General features: G+C 33.6%; 2 protein-coding genes across 3 annotated transcripts in view; one reads left to right on the top strand and one right to left on the bottom strand.

Moving 5' to 3' along the window:
• Nucleotides 1–5,281, bottom strand: part of LOC123547580 (uncharacterized) — a 28,641-nt gene extending 23,360 nt beyond the window's left edge. The window contains exon 1 of the mRNA XM_053551848.1: nt 5,205–5,281. Within this exon, the coding sequence (XP_053407823.1) occupies nt 5,205–5,232 (28 nt within the window). The 5' untranslated portion in view covers nt 5,233–5,281. The remainder of the gene's footprint in view (nt 1–5,204) is intronic.
• A 63-nt stretch (nt 5,282–5,344) lies between these two features.
• Nucleotides 5,345–21,159, top strand: LOC123547581 (dentin sialophosphoprotein-like). 2 transcript variants are annotated; one of them, XM_053551847.1, is made up of 14 exons: nt 5,345–5,441; nt 8,534–8,648; nt 9,536–9,682; nt 10,334–10,449; nt 10,808–11,060; nt 11,653–11,788; nt 12,227–13,560; nt 14,861–15,158; nt 15,448–15,544; nt 16,106–16,187; nt 16,942–17,012; nt 17,422–17,517; nt 18,137–18,277; nt 18,937–21,159. In XM_053551847.1, exons 4-14 carry the CDS (start codon nt 10,380–10,382, stop codon nt 19,011–19,013), a joined length of 2,655 nt encoding a protein of 884 aa, XP_053407822.1. In that variant the 5' UTR covers nt 5,345–5,441; nt 8,534–8,648; nt 9,536–9,682; nt 10,334–10,379; the 3' UTR covers nt 19,014–21,159. The 2 variants fall into 2 exon arrangements, with proteins under 2 accessions (XP_053407822.1, XP_045190721.2); XM_045334786.2 differs by lacking the exons at nt 5,345–5,441; nt 8,534–8,648; nt 9,536–9,682; nt 10,334–10,449 and having other exon boundaries at nt 10,841–11,043.
• Nucleotides 21,160–22,025: the final 866 nt, after the last annotated feature.

Here is a 22,025-nt window from a genome sequence, read left to right as displayed (position 1 = left end):
ATATTTTAGCATTATTGCAATACACAATCGATATCAAAATTGTGTTGCCAATACATGTGCCCATTAGATAAATCCTCAATATCTATGAGAAAATAAGGGATGTGTTTTGTATGACTGCAATGCTGCGAGTTGCTCTAATTAGTGACAAATGACTGAAACAATAGGAATTTGTACGTGATTTGGATAGACAAAATGACAGTAAGGTAACAATATATTCTATAATTGTTTTAATTTATAGGTTGTAAGCTACAATATTGAAGAACCATTTTATGAAAACCGGGATCGAATTTAACTTTTTTTCACACTGGCAAATTTTTGCTAGTGCCATTTTTTTCCACTAGCAAAATGATGAGTTCCACTAGCAATTATTTATAAGCTGTTTACGTGCTGAATTTATAAAGCTGTTTTGCTGATGTTTGGTTTCATATAAAACTTCACATTCTGGACATTCTGGTTTTGAAAGTACGATATGAACCAAAGTACTCAATGATTCTTTGGACTTTTGGCTGGACATTGAAGTTTTAAGTTTTTCTCAGGTCACTGCCCCTGGTGTTGCTAGCATTTTCGGTCTCCGCGGGCCTTTTTGCACCAAGAAACATGTTATTTTCCTCTCCATTTCCGCAGCTTTGCAAATTACAGACCAAAATGAAAACAAATATTGCCTAGACGCTTACTTAGATATCTGATAATTACTTTTGTATAAAGCGACAAGCGTCTACAAGCAGTCATGTGATTATTGGTAAATTAACTGCCCCAAAGGAGTTTTTAAAGAGAAAAGGACAGTTTGAGCGAATTCCCCGATTTTCAAACGTAATCGCGAAAATATTCGAATGCCATGATTTTCTACTCGCATTTTTTTATTCTTACTCGAATTCCGCGAGCTAGCGACCGCTAAATTTGATCCCTGGAAAATCAAATTGGAAGTTAGAAATAACAGCAAATTTTAATTAGGTCATGAGTCATCACACACCTGTCAAAATTTGTCATTAGTTATCACGATCAGTAAAAAATATTTTTATCTCTCCATTAATTCTGAATATGCATTGTTTTTGTGAGTATCTTGGTAGGACATTGTAGTGTGCAACTTACTTTACATTCCACAGCAATATTTGTGCTTGAAATTGCTTTGTTGAGTTCACTGAAGTCACGTAAGAATTTCTATTGTTTTAGTTAATTGTCTGTAATTAAGGTACCAAACCTCGATATTAAGATATAAGAATTGTTTCTTTCTGGTGGGAAACGGAAACTATTTGGTTGAATCATAACATAAATGATTTTTGGAAAGAAAAACCTAATATTCTTTGTTTTTTGGTATTCACCGGAAATTCAAAACATGATACCACCTTAATGTCTTCATTTTCCTAACAGTAAAATGCAGATATGAGAAAGGCTTAGAGGGATGACAATCTTAAAATAAAGATCATAAAATGATTCTTCTCGATAAGCCAAATAAGTAAGGCTAGAGTTTTACTCAGAGATTCCTCAGACAATTCTTCAAAGTACATCAATGTTATTTTTCTACATATCAAAACGTGTATCACGATATTTATTAGTCGAAGGTCTTTGACGATGATCATGAGCAATACATTTCATTTCAAAGGTCACCAACCTTATTTAGTTATGGTATCCAGAACTAGATATTTATGTATTCTTTTACCTTGTCCACTGGCACCACAAACTTTAAAACATGTACTGACAGTGACACAGTGTCACTGTCAGTTGCGGGTGTCAGACGTTTCACCCCCAAGACTGTTCCTCCCAAGACATTTCCTCCCAAGACTTTTCACCCCCAAATTGGGAGTGAAAAGTCTGGTGTTTTATAGCATATGAAGACTTTTCACTCCCAATTTGTTTTTATAAGAAAATATGATTATAAAGTTATTTTTGGGATTATGAATAATTTCATATATATAATTTCATGATTTAATACATATAAAAAGATATTTTATTCTATGCTGTTTATAAGTAGAGATTACCAAAAACTTTAAAAAATAAGTTATTTACAAACTGATCTTTCAATCTATTTGTTTGTTCAATAATTGAAAATGTGATTTTGATGATTAAAGGTACTTTTGATAATAATTGAAAAAGTTAAAAATAGTTTAATCCCTTTGTCTGATGTTCAGTGATTGAAATAATAAAAGTACTTTTGATAATAATAACTACAAAGTAAAATATTTTTTGATGCTATAAACATTAGTTTTGTTTTTCAAGGTTTGAAAGTTTGGTATAAATTACCAGCTTAAAATTTATTTGAAATTTTTTTGAAAAGACAACCGATTAATTAAATAATTATGTAATTTTTGTTCTTTGATGTTCTTTAAAGGGTCAGTCAGAATATTATGATTAGTTTATTATCCTTAACTCTTAAATTGTTTTCTAATGTTCAAATTATGTAGATACAACAAACAAAAACCTTGATCATTTGAACAAATTTGCCGTATATATACCTGGAAATGTCAAAAAATTATTACATTTGTTTTTTCGTATGATATATACATATGCTATGAACTAGTGATTTTGTATTTAATTTAGTGATTGTTGGATATTAGTTTGTGTCTGTGTCAGATAAAGTTATTTCTGTTGGAGTTAAAATAATATCTTATGTAAATTTGTTGGACTACTGAAATGCAGTTTCCGTGCATAGAGTGCAATAAGAAGGTTCGTCCAAGGCAACATGCTGTTGCCTGTGACTCTTGTGACAGGTGGCAACATCGAACATGCAAAACTGGTAAGTACATTATCATTATAATTATTCAATAATTAGGTCCATTTGATGTATCAACAAGGCCAATCCTAAGTGAAGCATTTTCCCTCTATGATTTTGACTGATTAGGTGAAAAAAATTGGCTGCATGCGTGCATGTATGATGAAGAAAAGTAATCGTAATAAAATTTATTCTAACACTGCTGAATTTTACTAAACTTTTTACACTACAAAATTTACATGATACATTTATTTCGTTGGTTAAAATAAAATTGTAAATGTTAGTTATTTTTTCTTAATGAAACTGATCTGAATTTAAGTAATGTTAGATACAAGAAAAGTTTCATTATTTTGAACTCTCAATAGGTGTTGTAATTTAATCAACACCTTTTTATTGACATAAATAGTCAATATTTCTAAATCTTCAAAGGTGTTGTGATTTAATCAACACCTTTTGATTGACAAGAACTTGAGTTTGGAAAGTGACTCATTAAAGATGTATTCTGCTCACCTTGAAATAATTTATATTTAGATATTTACTTCAACAGAAGAGCATTATTTTAATTCTTAATATGCTTGCAGCAAATTACCTGCCTTTGTGAAAAGTGCAGATCAAGATCAGCATGCATATCCTTGCAGTCTCCCCTGCTAGGTATTTGGTCAATAAATTTTCAATGATTACCCATCTAAACTATAAATTATGTGGATCAATACCTTTAAAAAATTATGAATTGTTACTTAATATTTACTGTTTTTACTACAGGTTGGCACCATCGGCTCAACCGCCAGGCAGGGAGCCAAAGCCTGAACTTCTACCGCCTAATACCAGCCCTACGGAATGAGGCAGAGTTGGTATCGTATGAACTGAATCTAGTGAGAGACGGAACCACTAGCAGAAGAATCAGGCCTGTATACCATGATGTTGAGAAGAAAATACAAAAGCTATGGGCAAGTTATGCTGACAATATGATAAGCACGAGTGAACTTTTAAAGGAGTGTGCCAAAATCTATGGTCCGCAATGTGAAGGTGCCAGCAATGCCATTCTTGAAGAAGAGAACATTGTCACCAGGTTGTGAACTGTGTTATTTAATGATTTCATGTGGTGATCCTTAAGCCGGAAGTGCGGTGTTATTTAGTGGTTACATGTGGTGATTCTTAAGTCAGAAGTGTGTATCAGTTCATATGATTATATTGTATTTATAAGAATATATTACTTGCTTAGAGGTAATTTTAATAACTGAAAGTAAATAAATAAAAAAGTGGTTACATGTGGTGAATTTTAAGTCATAAGTGTGTACCTGCAAATAAATAAGACGTTAGTGTGTATCTGTAAATAAATAAAGAAAAGTCTTTGAAGTAAACAGTGATATAAAGTATAATTTTGTTTGTTATTGATTTCCATAAGATCAGTCAAGGTTTGGATTAATTAAAATATGATAAAGTTGAAGTTAGTAAGTTAATACATTTTAATTTAACACTTACATTCTTGACTACCCAAAGGTGTCGATTAAATCACAGCACCTGTGAAGTGTTTGAAATATTGACTATTTATGTCAATCAAAAGGTGTTGATTAAATTACCACACCTCTTAAGAGTTTAAAATATTGACCTACAATGAAATTAATGACTGAAATAGTAATATTAGTTAATTTTTTTTCTTTTTCCTTCTGATCAACATACAGAAATATTATCACAAAACAAAATGTGTTACATATATTAAACTTGAACATTAAACGTATTGAATGCTGTCACTCAATAGTGAGTTACACAAGTCTATCATATCTTGTTAAATATATAAAAATATCATAAAAATAAATTCCACATCATATTTCACTTATAAATACTCATATTACCTGTTTAATATCAAAATTGGGCTAATATCTAATTTTTTAATACCATAGAGTAAACATATACCCTTCTAATTCTATTTCCTAGTTAATATTTGCATCTACTATTGTAATCTATTTCTACCCACATATTTATTGATATTATATAATTAAAACTTAAATAAATTTGAATAACACTGAAAAAATTAATAATTTAGAAGTCACAAATAGTTGAAATTAAGATCACTTGACTAAGCTGACTACATGTACAATCCCCTTAATTCAGTGTACATTTTGTATGGTCCGTAAAGTAGTGAACTATCTTCGTAAATGCCCTAATAACCTATACAAAATAAAAAAAATATCCAATAACAAAGTATTTTACAATATTTTCTGTATTTTAAAAATTGGGGGTGAAAAGTCTAGGGTTTGTAAAATTGGGGGTGAAAAGTCTTGGGAGGAAAAGTCTTGGGGGTGAAATGTCTTGGGGAGGAAAAGTCTTGGGGGTGAAACGTCTGGAATTCGTCAGTTGCAAATAACATGGCAAAAATAAATTGACATTAGTTTTTAAGTGAACTTTAAAATAAAATGATTCAATTTCAATAAAAACACTAAAGACTTTCGGACCACAAATTCTGCTATAAATGTCTGCATCAGTATTTGTTACTTACCTGGTTCATTTTTCCCACCTGTCTGCATTTTAATTAACTACGCATTTTTCAGTGACGTCATTGAAATTTGCGGTTTCCAATCCTGTCATCTAAATGCTTGTTTTTTTTATGACATTGAATTCATTAATATTTTCAAGCGTCTACTGAGACAGAATAGCAGTTAATTACGTTTTTCACAAGTAGAGCTTGAAAATATCCGGAAAACTGTCAAAATTGTCAAAAGATTGACCTTTTCTGGTAAATTAACTGAGCTGTTGATGTTTTACCATTTTCTACTTATAAAATCTTCTTGTTCGGTTATGTATTTAAAATCATGATCTGACATCAGTTTTGAATTAGGCTAAAGTTTAGAAATTTAACACTCCCTGGCACAGGTGCTAGACTCTAGACAAGCTTATAGTCGCTGAGTGGCTACTTTTTAATTTCTGACGTTTGCAGCCACCGCCGTTACAGTTTGACCGTCACAATATAAAACAAACTGTATACGTCGGATTAGTTCGACTAGCTAGACACATATTTAAATATTTGGTTTTACTATATAAGTCTTTATATATATATTAATATACCATTTGCTGCTATTTTCGCATCTGGTCTAGCGGTATTTGATTTTTGCAAGAACAACAATGTGCAGCACTCTCTACAGTAAACATAATTTGACCTACTTTGGAAGCTGATTACGTTTCACACCCTATTTTTGTAAACGTAGGTCAATTATTTTCAAATGCCCTGGTCGATCATTTGACTTGAAGTAAAGTTGGTAATGAATTGTGTGTTGTCCAACTATTTGACAGAATTACCCTTCCAATGTGCTAATTTTACATTGCAGTAATTGTTAATGTCTTACTCACGAAATTCATTTTGAAAATTTAGGGGTCCTATACATTTTACACTATCACAGGAAGCCCTGTATCAAGTCGGATGCCGTACCACGAAATTAGAATTAACTCCCTGGCGAAAGTGAAGGTCACATGCACTGGAAACCTGATGGGTTTAAAAGTAAACAAGGACTAGAAAAATGATTTTCTGCTTGAAATAATAGTGGAAAAGAAAAGGTTTACGAAGTTAATAGGAAATAATAGCAAAATAATATTGCTTTTTCTTTCCTTTATTCATTTATTCCCTTAGTACCGCGAAAATAGGTGCAAACAGGCTACATATATTGGCCTATATAGTAAAATATTTGATTATGTGTCTAGCACCTATGCTACCTGGGGCACAGGTGCCTGAGGTGGAAGTAACGTACCTAGGATACAATATAGGTCTATGAGCCATATATATACACTTAAATTCATTACATTGATATAAATGTTTTCTGAGAATAAAAATGCCAAAAAGTCATTTTGAAATTTTTTTTGCCCCTGAGCACGACGGTCATGCCATTATTATTTTTTTTACCAAGAGGAGAAGGGGCCCAAGCCTGTGATCTGGGGGGAAATAAAGCTCAGTATTTGGGCAAAGGGGAATAAAAAAACCTGATGTAATGTCAATTTTGGGGGAAAACTGCATGATTTAAAAGAAATTTGCTGTGGGGAAGGTGCGTGTTAACGGCCCCTGTTATAGAAGGGAAAAAAAACCTGCATGCCGATAGTTTTCCTTATTGGCACGACCATTGTGCCTATTATTTTCATTATTCGCACAACGGTCATGCCGATTATTTTCGCTATTTGCACGCTGATCATGCCTGGAGGTCATGTTGATTATTTTTGTTATTGATAGATAGATAGATAGATAGATAGATAGATAGATAGATAGATAGATAGATAGATTTATTTCAACATAAAATGTCCAATTACATGGCAAGTATGACATCAATACATACAACAAACAATAAACAATGTATGAATTAATATAGCCATGTCAATCCACATTATATGTCAAGGATAACACAAAAAAGAGTTTTAATAAACTCTTATTTCCGTTGTGGTCCTTGAGATGTAGTGTTGTATGACATAGGAAGAATCAATGAATGAGAATTATTCTGAGCTGCCGTGAAACATTAAAATGACTAGGCTATGACTAGACTATACTAAAAATGTTTAAAGCACATGTAAAAATCAAACATTTAAATGACTAGACTATCTATCTGAACAAATTGATATGATTAAAAATACTGCAGATACATATGTTACATTTTGTTAAATCTTTTCTTAGCAGATCTCCATAAGGTACTGATTATTTGACAATTTTAACATGTACATGTACCTACCTCAGTACCTGCATTATGTTGAATCACTTATGTTCGATTTTTTAAATAAGAAACATAATATTTAGAAAAGTAATAGATATCACGGCATTACGGTATGATAACTAACTAAGTACTGTTAATGTATACAGAATATGTTTTCTGTGCATTATTTTGTTTTATTTTCAGTTGATGAATTTTTCAATTAATTTTACTAATAGAATAATGGTATTTGTTGCATGTTATTTTAATATCTAATTAAAGTCTATTGATTTAATATCTTAACAATGAACATGATGCTATAATAGCTAGTTTTTATGCCCCCGGAGGTGGGCATACTGAAATCGCACTGTCCGTCCATGTATGCGTGCGTCGTCTGGGCTGTAACTCTGTCATCCATAAAGGGATTTTGAAATAACTTGGTATAAGTGTTTACCATAATGAGAAGACATGTCATGCGCAAGACCCAGACCCCTAGTTTGAAGGTTAAGGCCACACTTTGAGGTTAAAGGTTAACATGGTCTGTTTCGTGTCCGGTCCATAACTCTGCCATCCATGAAGGGATTTTGAAATAACTTGGCATAAGTGTTTACCATAATGAGACGATGTGTCATGCGCAAGACCCAGACCCCTAGCTCCAAGGTCAAGGTCACACTTAGAAGTCAAACGTTAACAGGGTCTGTTTCGTGTCTGGTCCATAACTGCCATTTGTCAAGGGATTTGAAAATAATTTGACACAAAAGAATCATAACCCTTACCTGTAGGCAAGGGCACTCTAGTAAGATTTCATTACTTACTATTGACCACTCTTCTATCTGCAAGCATTTAAAGTTAATATTGCATAATTTGAAGACAACATTATTATGTTGTCTCCTAGAAACCTGTATTGACTGTAAAACTAATTATTGATTCCATGGTATCATACAGTAATGTTTATTGAAGTTACATGTATTTTTACTGCCATGTAATTGAAAAGTAATTGAAATGTAATTGTCAGTTACACCCCAAAATTTCATTGTAATTAAATTACATGTTATTTAAAAAAAAAACCCATACACACAATTACGACTTACATTCAGTTACTCAAGAAATGTAATTTAATCACAATTAATTACAATTACATATCTGTACAAATCTGGTATTTCAGGTTTCAAGCTGGCTTTCTGTATAGACAACAGATATCTATCGAGTGAAGAGTCCCAGTTTGTTGATCTTGTTACGGCTGACTTGGAGGAATTTCAGGCACAGTTCTTGGATGAAGTGTAAGATTTACCTTACTACAGTAAAGTTTCAGAAAAATCTTTACATCTTCCAAGCAAAAGTAATCAACAGTTGCTTCATTTTTGTTAACATTTATGTTTCATACCTATGACTGTTTATCAAATTTAAACAAACATTTTTTTTGGCAAGCCTTTCTTTATAACTATTTAACTAACACAAAATATTGTCATTAAAAGGTAGTAATTTCAGTTTCACAAAATTTATATCCATATTGATTGCTGGTAGTAATTTACTATTGATCAAAAGGCTAATAGAGGATTTACCACAATGAGTTGTAATTTTAGAAGTTCTAGCAAGTAACTGGACTGATGACATTGTCTTTACATGGTTAAAGCCACTCGATCTCATTGGTTTGGTTAAGTCGAAGTTGCCTCAAAATTTGAAAATTCATGTATTATATATAATGTGGCCTTTGATGTGAAATGAGTTTTTACATACAGTTACATGACAAAGTTAAAAAATAATTTTTGTCATATGTATTTCTTGTATTTTTGTAAACACTATCATGTCTTTATGTTTCAGTTATTATATCTATCAAAAAAACGTACATTTATATTTCTGAAAAGAACAAACCAATTTTGAACTTTCTGACATTAGATTGACATCAGTGGTAAACTGAAAGAAATTTAAAGTAATTTTTTAGGCTTTATAATACAGCACTTCTAACAACTACACATAACTCTTTATCTTTCATTTTGTAAAAGTTTAACAGTATGCATTTAGTATTAAACAGTGTGTAAATTAAGATTTTCAAACTTTTCACCAAAACTGAGAGTGAATAGCTATAAGAATTATAATTCATTAGTGGTGAACATTTTTAGCTCATATTTTGCTCACATGCTGATCTGTGATTGGGATAATATTTCAGTGTGTTGTTATTTCCACCAGTAAACAGTTATTTAAGATTGTTGATCCACAAAACAGTAGAAGATTTTCCTGATCTTCATAGTTTCTCTGTAGGAGAGGGTGAACAGAGGCAGACTGTCGTCTGCTGGGCTCGATCTCTGATTAACGGGTAAGATAAACGCCTTGATAGCCTAGTGGTAGAGCGTCCGCTTTGAGTGCGCGAGGTTGTGGGTTCGATCCCTGGCTGGGTCATACCAGAGACATGAAAAATGGTACCAGTAGCTCCCTTGCTCAGCATTAAAAGGAGACCTGGCCTCTTCTCTCATACCCTGGTGGCGATGCGTTCCATCAGGAATGAGGTGTGGAGAGTGATTAATATAAGTTGTAAAACTTGTTTCACAATCAACCTAAAATAAATTAGAATTAACTAACCGGTAAGAATTTGATATGGATCTACCGCATAAATATTTCAAGTCTTTTCTTAACAGTTTAATTTCTAGATGAGCACGTCTGTTCATAACATCCATTGAGTCAACTATCTTACGATACTAATCAGAAGTTGTGACCACTGCCTGTGAAATAGTCATGATCTGAATACACAGTGTTGCAAGTGTTTTAAGAGACAATTTTACGTAACAAAAAAAAAAGTGTATTTATTGTAGCTTCATACTAACACAAGAGTTGTGTTAATCATCATTTTTTACACATAAATGGTTGGAATAGTTTGCCTGGCTGTCTGTGATTAACATGTTAGCCTCAGTATTGACTCCCTAAAGTTTTATTAGATATATGATGTATTGATTTTCCTTGTATTTTTCAGGGACCAAGACACCAGTTTTGCTCCAGATTACCTCCGGCCCCAGGGGATGAGGGGTCGGGGAAGAGCCAGGTTCAAGGATCGCAACAGTCCCAGCCCAGGTCCAGGAAACAGATATGGTAAGAAAAGATGCTTTGTGTTCTAATAAAACAATGTTTTTATAGGACTGCTTCATTTTCAACATAGACGATTTGTCTTGCAGTATTCATACAGTATATGTTGTTGTTTATAGCTAAGTTCTGTCTAATAGATTTAAAACTGACATTCACTCTCAAGTTATCGTCGGAAAATCCAGTACTGGTGTTGAAAGGTGTGGTTGATACCTGCAGTGGGGTTTCGATGTACAACCTCCTTGCTGAGCAATGAACATCAAAACTACTAGACTGTATCTTCTGGTTTTATGATTACAGAGAAATCTTGTCTTTGTTATAACAGATTTTGTCTTGGTGTAGAATTCATTCTTTTATTTATTTGCAGCTTCTGGAGATGATGTAGACAGATGGAGTCATGACAGATACAGTTCTGAGCCAGGTTCCAACAGGCAGGCTTCACCTTATGATGATAGAGAGGCTATGCAGGGAACCAGACAGCAGAGGTCAAGGTTACCATGCCAACAGAGCAGTGATAGAAGTAGCCCTGTTATCAGGCAGGTGAAGAATGAAGAACAAAGAACAAGTTCACCAGCTGGTGGAGAATGTGATTCTTCAAGCAGAGTAAGGAAGTCTGAAAGGTGGGAAATTTAAGATACATTGACTATAGATACATTGAGATACATTTATGATATATACATCAAGATATATTTATGATGTGTACATTGAGGTGTCCACCTGCATAACTATGTAAGGAGAGCGCAGATCTACAGATCGTGGGGTCGTGAATTTGATCCCTGCGCAAATGTATGTTCTTCATGATGATTGTGTATAAAATCATTCATCTTCCACCTCTGATACATGTGGAGTAGTTGGCCATTACTTGCAGGGAACAGGGTAATACTGGTACAGAATCCAGGAACTCTGGTTAGGTTAACTGCCCGCCGTTACATAACTGAACTACTTTTAAAAAATGGTGCTATACCACAAACAAATTCATTAGTGATTAATGAGATATATATTTGGGGTATTCTGAAATAGCTGAGGCAGTTTGTGAGGTTTATCTTTGACTTCTTTGTTTGTCAGCTGTTTTTTAAATTTAAGAAATTTTCATACTTTGTTTCATTTTTACAAAAGTTGTATGTGTAATCAATTATTAACTTTGAATTTCTTTATACATTGTCTATATATTACGTTGGAAAAGTACATCATGGAATCATTTATTACAAGCAGGTCAAAGAATCGTCGTCCAGATGTCCAGGTGTATGTTCCACGAGCACGGCGCCAGCAGCCTGGTCAGAATACATCTGAAAACCAAGCATCCCCAGACAGACCAGATGTTACACCTAAAGTGACTCCAGTAAGACAGGTATTATTAATTTTGAAATAACTGTCATGTTTTATATTTTTCATTTGATTAGTGGAAAGACTCTATGCATTATACAAAAAAAAACATTCGAAAGTCTAATATATGTTTTAAAAAGATGTAAGAATAGTCATATCTAAGGCTCTCTGTTTTGAAGATAAAGTGACTGTTTTTGTTTTGTTGTCTTATATTAAAACTTTCCTTGTATTGATGGAAGAGGCTGTCAAAATTAGTTTGCTATGTTTTCTTCTGTAGTTCAGTTAACAGCTGTAATACCAAAAGATGTAATATCATTTAATCAGTTGATAGTGTTTTTTAAAATACCTGAAAGAGAAGTATATGTTTGTTACTAAGTACCACTCTTTTGATCATTGTCACAGCTTATCTGGCCTCAGGTGACTTTGTTTTTAATACTAATCTATATTTACATCTTTTTGGTAGAGAAAGAAAGAAGTAGAGCATTATGTTCCAAGAGGGAGACGAGAACAGCAGAATAGAGAGAGAGATTCTGCATTTCAACAAGTCACAAATTCATCCACTATAGAGGTGCCACATACAAACAGCATGAATACAGGTCCTGCTAAAAACATACATAAGAAGATCAAAGTTACTGACAATGTTCCTGATGAAAGATATCAGACAGACATAAAGTCTGTCTCAATTTCTGAGCAATCTGTTTATAAGAATGAAGAAAGATGTGCTGAAAACAAATTCTGTGATAATGAAGATGTTGTACAAAGATCTAATTCAAGTAAGACTGACATGGAAAGCTCAAAATATGACGTACTTGACAACAGCAAAAATGTACCAACACATACCTCAATATATGAACCTGCTGCAATAGGTACTAGTAAATGTAAAAAGCTAGATGCTAATAATGAAGAAGTTATTGTTGAAAACACTCAACATTTACCAGAATTAAGTACAGAACAGAAATTTGATAAGGTGACAGATACTGATCTAGAAGATGTAACAAGTTTAAGAAGTGCTTCAGCTGATCTCACATTACATCACACCATCGGCACCACAAATGTTTCCTCAAAAGAAAGTGCTTTAGACAAACTGCCAGAATCTCAGGAAGATCATTCTGCATCACATAAACACTGCGGGGAGCAAACTGCTAGTAAAAATAATGTCAATTGCAATAATAAGACAACTGTACAAGAATCACAAATTTTATCAGATGACTTCAATGACAAAATAGAAGTTCCTGAAAGTACTTCAGATATTATAGGATACAATGTTAGTAAAATGTCTAGTCTAGATGGTGCAGGAGAAATGGAATTGTCTTGTGAAATTGAGAATATGAAAGATGACCAGGATGGAAATTATTCACATGGTGATGAATTGACTAATTTGGAGTCAGAAGATTTTGCCAAGTGTTCAAATGATAGTACTACCTTACCAGAGGAGACTGACCAAGCACAGAAAGTTACAAGTCAGACAGAAAAATACAGTGAAGTAACATCTAATGCAGATAATCCTGAATTGAATAGTACTTCATTAGTGAAATCATCAGAAAATGTTACAAAGTCTTTAACTGCTGACAATGTATTGGATGTTCAAGCGGAGTCTAATTTTAATGATACCTCTGAAACATCAAGTGAAGATAAAGCTACTACTGAAATAGCACCTGGGGTTTTGCCAGATTCTAACGAAACAAATGCAAAAAGCAACTGTGATCAAACTAATGAAGAGAGTGAAATTCTCAGAGATCAAACTGACATCATTGAAAATTCTATGGATACAGAAGCAATGGATACCAGACAATCCTGGTGAGAAATTTTATTACAAACCTGTGTATGATTATAATATAAATTTCCTATAAAAAACAGCTTGTTTTTGATAAATAAAGTCAACTACCAGATTGCTGTTCACACTTTGTCCATTGAGCGCCAGAAGGGGCTATCCATGTATGTACAAAGAATGCTGATAGCCCCTTCTGGCACTCAATGGAATTTAATTTAAATTTTTAAAGTCTTGATGGAAATCGAGTTTTGCATTTTGCCTGTCCCAGAACTACTTTCATTAGTACCAGTGACCTGGTAAATAAATAATTCTTTGTTTCAGAGGTGTTTATAGTCCTATTTGGCTACAGTTAAAACAAAAATATGTTAAGGTATATAATAATAGTGTCATTATGTAAGAAATCAACTGATCCAATTCCATCCCAGGATGTATTCTGCTGTCATTGATTTTACCAAGCCAGATCACACTTCACACTTGCACACCTCCTGTGATCTGGATCTGGCAAAATCCTCTCAAAATTAAAAAAAAAACATTCTAGGTCAAGCTGCTGTTACAGTAGTACCATGATATTGGTTCTAAATCAGATCAGATGACTGAAATCATTAGTCCTCCACCTCTTATTCATGTGGGGAAGTTGGCAGTTACTTGCGGAGAACAGGTTTGTACTGGTACAGAATCCAGGAACACTGGTTAGGTTAACTGCCCGCCGTTACATGACTGAAATACTGTTGAAAAACGGCGTTAAACCCAAAACAAACAAACAAACAGATCAGATGAACAAAGCTTATGAAAATGAAATTTTTCGGAGCTGACAGATCTTGGAATTTTTGTTTAATTCTACATGGTCTACTGCTTAAAAGAGAAAGGCAGGTATTTTTTCATGAAATAGATCCAGAACATCACAGACTTTAAAAAGACACTGGAAATTGTTCTTGGATAGTGTCGGATGTTGCAAAAATATATATCTTAAGTCCTTCAGTGAATATCTGACCAACAAAACCTTATTATCTTACTTCGTGACTGGTAGATTCAGGAAGAAAAGTAGTGCATATGAACTAGCATATGGAGTATGAATTGGCATATGAAGTTCAGGTTAGAATAATCATGAACATTACTCACACATTTCCTCTGAGTAAGAAGCCATACATTTGTCTTTACAGATCTTTATGATAAATATATCCTTTGGTAATAGCTGTTTTTGTTTTGGTTCCTAAGAAGGCATTCTCCTTGTGTCCTCATATTCAATAAAGGCCAATTGGTCTGTAATGTTGACATTTGATAATTGTGGATTGCTTTGAAAATTTTCAAAATGCTTTATCACTCTAGTGGTGGACAGGAATCTGGTGATTTTGAAGACAAAGATATATCTGAAAACAAGGTGGAACAGTCAGCACATACACACAGCAGTAAGTCAGTACAGGAGGCAGTGAGGGAGGATGCTGAGTCTGAAAATGTTACTATTTATAACAACAAATCAGAAGGAATGGAAGCCAAAACTTCTGACCAATCGGAAACTGTTAATATAGACAGCAGCCAATCAAAGGAGGAGGAAGAAGATGAAGATTCTTGGGATAAAATGTTTGATGATGATGGTGAATGTTTGGACCCAACAGCAATGGAGGAGGTATGTATCTACGTCTTTGCTAAAGGGTAGAGCATCTGTCTCTTGCCTCAAATCCTTGTGAGAGTGGAACTTGATTATGTTTTAACTTCCCTGACTTAGTTGAAAGTACAGTATAACCTTGGTTACCGACACTTCCCACATTTTAGGAAATGAGTGAAAAATAATTGTGCAGTTTATAGATGAAGTATAAGTTTCAGACTTTAAACTGGCCTAGTACACAGCTTGTGTTGTCAGGCCTGTTATGTATGCTATCCTGGCAGTTACATGCATAAATTTCTGTTTTTGACAGTTAACAAAGACAGTGGGCAAAGTGAAGATACAGAAGTCAAAGAAGATAAACTACCTCGATTATCAGCCCAAAGACAAATCAAATTTTGACTTTACTCGTAAGTTAATTTTCTTTCTGCAGCACTTTGTTTTTGTTTGAATAAATGCATATTTGTCAGTAGTGGCAAAACGAGAATGCTTTGTTAAATTGTTTTTGTTTTATGGTATGTTTATTGACACAGGTGGGCCTATTTTGTGGTTTGTGATAACTTTATTCAAATATTAAAAATCTTCTTTATCGTTAATAATACACACTAACTCCAGTAAAGTGTCAGATTTCATGGCAACCTTCTTTTATAAGAAATAGTGCTACATTTGTACTTTATTTGATCTACTATTTTACATGTACATGTATAGATTTACTAAAATGAAAATAATATATAACTAACCGGTAAGGCATGTATGAATTAATTTAAACATTACAAAATTAAAGAATGATAATTTTGATGAGGGTGTAGCCAGCAAATATTTTCAGTGCCACATATAACATACGAATCAGAGTAGAAGGGATGCGGGGTGGTGGGGGGAGGGGGGGGTGCAAATCTTTATATTGCATGTTCTGTTTGTATGTTGCAGACATTTTATGATGGAAGTTACAGTAAAATTCTTTGAATTTTCAGAATATGAACATATCATTGAGATTTATGACTTTCCAGTTGAATTTGTCACCAGAGATTTAATCATAGCATTCCAGAGCTTCATGTAAGTAAAGGTCGTAGTCAGTTACATATGCTACTGTTGTCTTTTGTTATAGGCACTTCGGTAAATAACTGCTATTCTAGATTGGGTGATTTTTTGCATCAATTTCATCTCGTCGTTTAATAAATAACAGTTAAATTCGTGATGTAAAGAATTCAGCATTTGATTTAGGGTTGCTTTTGGAGATAAAACTTAAGACTGTCAGATATTTGACTTGCCCCAACTTTGTTTATAATGTATTATACTATCAAAGTTTTTAGCTATATTTGGTTGTAAAATACAAACAGGTCTCATATTTATATAGCATTTTGGAAAAAAACACCAGGGGTGAATTGGGAAAAAAACTTTTTAAATTGTCAAAATTGGGAAAATTAGAAACCTAAAATGATACATAGTAAGAACACTTTTTGGAATAATATTTGTAAATGTTGGATGGCTTTTCAATAACTCTTCAACAATTACTTTTGATGACCTACCTGACAACACAGTTACAAAACAGTTGTAAAACAGCCAAAAAGCATGAAGTTGATCATCATTTAGGAATTTTAAGGTAACTTTATGGGGGGGGAGTCCTGACACATTTGATACAAAGATTTGATATTATGCAGTATTACAATGTTCAGAGTGGCAAGGAGATGAGCAAAAAAAGGTTATCAGGAGTTTCTAGTGAAACATGGTAATTGTGGAAGAACTCGTATGCTGTTACTATAGATAAGATAGATTATTCTTGAAAAAAAATATCCATGTATGTTTTCAGGTCACGAGGATTTGATCTCAAGTGGGTAGATGACACACATGCCCTTGGAATATTTAGTAGTGCAATAGCAGGTATTTTATATAATATGATATATGACTGTATAGGTATGTGAAATCAAACATACTCATTTGAGAGCTTCATGGGTATAAAATCATATCCCAACAAACAAATAAAAATCTGATCAATTTTATCTCCATGAATTTGTGTCAGATTACTGTTCTGTCCAAAACCTCATAATTTTATGGCAATCAAATTAAATGATTTTACAGAACTGGTATGAAAATTGCTGATCCTTTTATAAGGAGAAGTAGATTCTGCGAATTTTCATTGATGAAACTAGCATTTTTGTAAAGAAAACCAAAATACTTACTATACTCTTTTTTTTTTCTTCTATTCCACCCATTGTAAACTTGCATAAAGAAGTAAAATGCAGTGTTATGACTGGTATAAATGTCTGTACTATAATGTATTATTTTACAGCTAAAGATGCTTTACAGCTTGTGCATCCATTGTTGAAAGTGTGTCCTCTCTCACAGGCCTCGAAACAGTCACAGAATAAAGCCAAGAGGTGCACAGGTAAGTGAGATAATCATAAATTTAGTTAATGTTTACCAGATAATAAAATTTGACGAACTTTAAGTAATATTTGCAACACAGTAAGCAAAATTGCATTATCGTTTTAAATTGAATTAACATACTAAAATGGGGTCTTCATTCAGGTTTTGAAAAATATTTTCTGCTTTGGCATTTGATAGTCAAATTTAAGGTAAATGGACATAGTTAACCCTTACTGCTAAATTTCTATAATGAACTTGTTCATCTTTCAATTTGGACAGTACCATTAACTGTTAAAAGGGGTGGGTGCTTACCAAAAAGATACTGACTGAATAGCGAACAGTACAGATCATGGTCAGACTGCATGGATGTGCAACCTGATCATGATCTACACTGGTTGCAAAGGCAGAATCAATCGTGTCCAGCATGGTAAGGGTTAGGGTCAGTTCATATGGTCCTGAAGGGTAGCATAGTGTTTTTGAGTAAAGTGTTTGTAGTAGTTTCAGGTATATTTATCCAATTTTATAAGTTCACCACAAGTGTTGAAAGGCACAGGCTGTATTAAATCAGGCTTTTACTACTCTGTTTAATGGAAGTGTCTTTCATATGATATACTATATACTTGCTCACACAATTTCAGAATTCTTACAACCATACAAGCCTCGACCAGAGACATCGGCTATGGCCGCCAGGCGTCTAGTAGCTGGAGCTTTAGGTATAGCTACAGGAGTGTCCAGGGAAAAACGGGAAATGGAGAGAAAGCAACTTAAAGAAGCCAAAGGTTTGTCTGTAGATATTTTGTTCACTTTGTATTTGACTTGAGGGTCAGAGATTCTAAAGCTGAAGTTTTGAGACCTGTCTTAAAACTCTGACATCTGATTGGTTGTTTGCGAGTTTAATTTAGAAACTGGCCAATGCCAAGGCTCAATTCAGACCTCCAAATTGATGTTAATAACCTTGAGCCCAGTACTCCCAATATGGAGCATTGGAACTATTCTGGAGTTCTGTTTGAGTACCTACTCCCATGCTTGGCTGGTTTTATAAAAGATGGTAACAAAATGCATTGTTTTAGGAGAATCAGTGTTGGGACTATCATCTGATGTTGGGTTTACTATTGCGTTCCTACTTTCTTGTACATCATGTTATTACTATTTTGGACAAGTTAGAAATACAGGAAGCAGTCATGGTCATGGAGTGCATTCCGAGGAGTGAATGCAAAAGAGGTCTTAGTGCATATAAATAAAGAAGCACTCAAATATTTATTGTAATTACCCCTCAATTTGGGGTAACCTTTATCCATGCTCAGTGTTCAGAAAATTATCAGTTATAATTGAAAAATAAAAGATAAAAAAATGTTTCCCTTACTTGTACATTGTTACAATGAAACTTGCGCTGTTATGAAAAGACCAGCAAGGCAGAATATTTTTTTTTAAATTTCAGCAAAGAAGCGTCAGGAGAGGCAGAATCGGGAAAATATTTGGGAGTATGGAAAATGTGCCATGGATGAGGAGTCCTAGCAATATCTTAACAGTCTTGCTTTTTAAATTCCATCAAAACAGATCAGCGGACCAATCTGTAAAACTAGAAAATTACTGTACCAGTCAGGAGATAAAGCTTGAGAATGACACGGAATCCGTATTTTGGAGTTGGAGATGTTTTATATCTGTGGGGCATGACTTCAAATCATTTACGGGGAGTCTGAGCCCTGCTTGATTGGTCATATGAGGAATAAAGTTTTTAAGATTCTTTGGAAACAAAGAATGCAACCAAGCAAGTTAATTGCAGACTCTTTTTGATGCGTGTATTTGTTAGAGTGAAACATTTCTAGTAGGCAGAAATAACAGATAACCAAATAAACATGGACTTGCAGGGAGCTGATGGAGCTTTGCTTACAAATAGAAAAACCTTATAAACACTTATGAAAGAAGAGGTGGTTTACTTGAACTGCTGTAAAATCTTTTTTTGTGGTTTTGGCAAAAACAAGAATTTCATGGAGACGTGAATTTTTTTATTTCATAGGTAGAACAAATAGAACATATTCTTATTTGTCGGGATTTAATTTCGTGGGTTGGCGCAACCACGAAAATTAGTCCCAAAATTAATGATTTCACAGTACACTTTCTTGAATTTTAAGATGAATATTTTGTAATGGGATGGTTGCAAGTAACAATTTTTCTTGCACACTAGACAGTATGTTCCCCATGTTTCTGCCAGTGCTGGAAAAACGGGTCTTACACCGTGCTGTAATTTATGAATGATTTCATAAATTCATAGGCTACTATATAATGAAATAGTGCTTTAAAGTACTTTGTTTCTTCTATTAAGTGAAGAATATGGCATGCAAGAAAAAGAATCTATCAGTAGTTGAAGGTGAAGATGGAAATATCCAACTCGGGGTAATTGTTTTGTGGTAACTTGGCAGAGCCTCGTGTAGAGCAGAAATATTTATTTCTCATATAAATGGATCAACTACCTGTCTTTCAAACATTTTGTCATTGTATTTTCCATGTTAATCAAATTTTGTTAATTTGATTGTGATTTTCAACAGTATTTCGGCTATGTAAATTTTAATCTTTTGGTGTTCATGGAGGACGAGCTGGAGGATGAACAAGAGCTCATTTTCTTATGTAAAATTTGTCACAGAGAACATACGCCACACTAGGGGATCAAGTTTGAGACTTGTGAATTCTTCAGTCTTTTGCTCTTCTTTCTTGGAACTAATTGGGTTGGCTGATGGAAAATATATGGTTAAAAATTAGTCTCTAGATAGGACATAATGACCTATTCAAGAACTGAAGAAAGGAACTCTGTAAAATTGATATTTGCTAATGATGTGAAAATGACAGACATGCAAAACTGAAACAAGAGCACTGCCTTGCCTTCTGATTTTTTTGTATCTGTATAATAGAAATATTGTCCTACTCATGATTTTCTAAGTCCAAAAAAGGCCATAATTCTTGCAAAAAGCAGGATTGAGTTATGTTTTTTGCTGTACAAAGTCAGCTTATGATAGTGAACAAATGTTGCAAGTTTCAAAGCAATAGCTTTGATAGTTTAGGAGAAAAGTTTACCTAAATATAAAACTTAACCAATAAATCCAATATTTTCAAAGTCCAAAAGGGGCCATAATTCTTGCAAAAAGCAGGCTGGAGTTATGTTGATTGCTGTACAGGGTCAGCTTATGATGGTGAACAAGTGTTGCAAGTTTCAAAGCAATACCTTTGATAGTTTAGGAGAAAAGCTGACCTAAACATAAAACTTAAACCAGGCAACACAGATGCCAACGCTGATCAAGTGATGACAATAACTCATTTTTTTTCTTCAAAAAAATCAGATGAGCTAAAAAGAAATGTTTAGTTTGTTGGTTTAGTTTATGAACCTATCCAGTTTTGTTAAATTGGAAAGGATTACTTGAAAGTCTTGTAGTGTGACTGTAAATTTCAGTACGACTACTGGTAAACGTGTAAGCAACAGAAAAAGGTTGCCATTATCTGCATTCAATACATTTGTATTACGAATCTGCTGCTGCTATTTATTGTTGTTTGAAGGAAATATTAATGTGCTACGTTTAATTATATTATGTTTAATGTTAATAGATAATAAAACGTGATGTTTAATTTGGGAAAAAAATGTGCCCTCAATAAAATACTTATGAAGATTAAATATTGAGGTTTGCCTTTTCCTTTGTGTACAGAACCCTTCTGTCCGGCAATATAACAATAAGGCCATGATGGCCCTGGATCACTGACACCCCGAGTTTCACAGCTTGTTTGGACAGTTTAAATAGAGGGTCACGAAATGGTCAGGTAGATAGTTGGTAAAAATGTTATCAAAATATTTCTATGTACTAAACCTTAAATTGTAGATGAAGGACAGACATTCAGCATTTTATTTGGAGCTACATAGTCATTTGATACTAGTCCAACTCCACTGGTCATAAATCTTTACTGTGAAGGATCTTCTGTACAAAAGTTGAAATCAAAGAAAGTACTATATATATCTATAGAGTGGAATGCTTTGCAGTTTTTTTTTCTGCAGGTCCAAATCTGAAATAAACCTGGTACTGGTCTGACAAGACACTTGTCTCTTTTGGTTAATTCGAGGGCCAGAACTTTGGAAGATTATAGGCCAAACTGGCTGGTTATTGAACTCAACATACATGTTATAGTGAAATAATTATTGTAGAGTTCAAACAAAAAACATTCCAGTTACCTAGCCAGTACCATCAAGTTTTGCAATTTTGACTAAAGGGCCATAACTCTGGACATAACCACAATTTTGTGGTCCAACATTTTAGTAACAAGAGGACCATGATGGTCCTGAATCGCTCACCTCTTCCCACATGACCCAGTTTTGAGTATGACGTCGTTTTTTCTATTATTTGACATAGTGACCTAGTTTTTGAGCTCATGTGACCCAGTTTTGAACTTGACCTAGATATTATCAAGATAAAAATTCTGACCAACTTTCAAGAAGATCCATTGAAAAATATGGTCTCTAGAGAGGTCACAAGGTTTTTCTATTATTTG

The sequence above is a fragment of the Mercenaria mercenaria genome, chromosome 9, assembly GCF_021730395.1.
Source record: "Mercenaria mercenaria strain notata chromosome 9, MADL_Memer_1, whole genome shotgun sequence".
NCBI lineage: Eukaryota > Metazoa > Mollusca > Bivalvia > Venerida > Veneridae > Mercenaria > Mercenaria mercenaria.
Note: the sequence above shows the minus strand (reverse complement) of the source record. Positions and strands in the feature narration are given on the sequence as shown.

Coding starts and splice junctions, on each gene's coding strand:
- LOC123547581 (XM_053551847.1), top strand. CDS start 10,380: ATGAGGGGTCGGGGAAGAGCCAGGTTCAAGGATCGCAACAGTCCCAGC. Junction 16,188..16,941: donor ATAGCATTCCAGAGCTTCAT/GTAAGTAAAGGT, acceptor GTATGTTTTCAG/GTCACGAGGATTTGATCTCA. Junction 17,518..18,136: donor TAAAGCCAAGAGGTGCACAG/GTAAGTGAGATA, acceptor ACACAATTTCAG/AATTCTTACAACCATACAAG.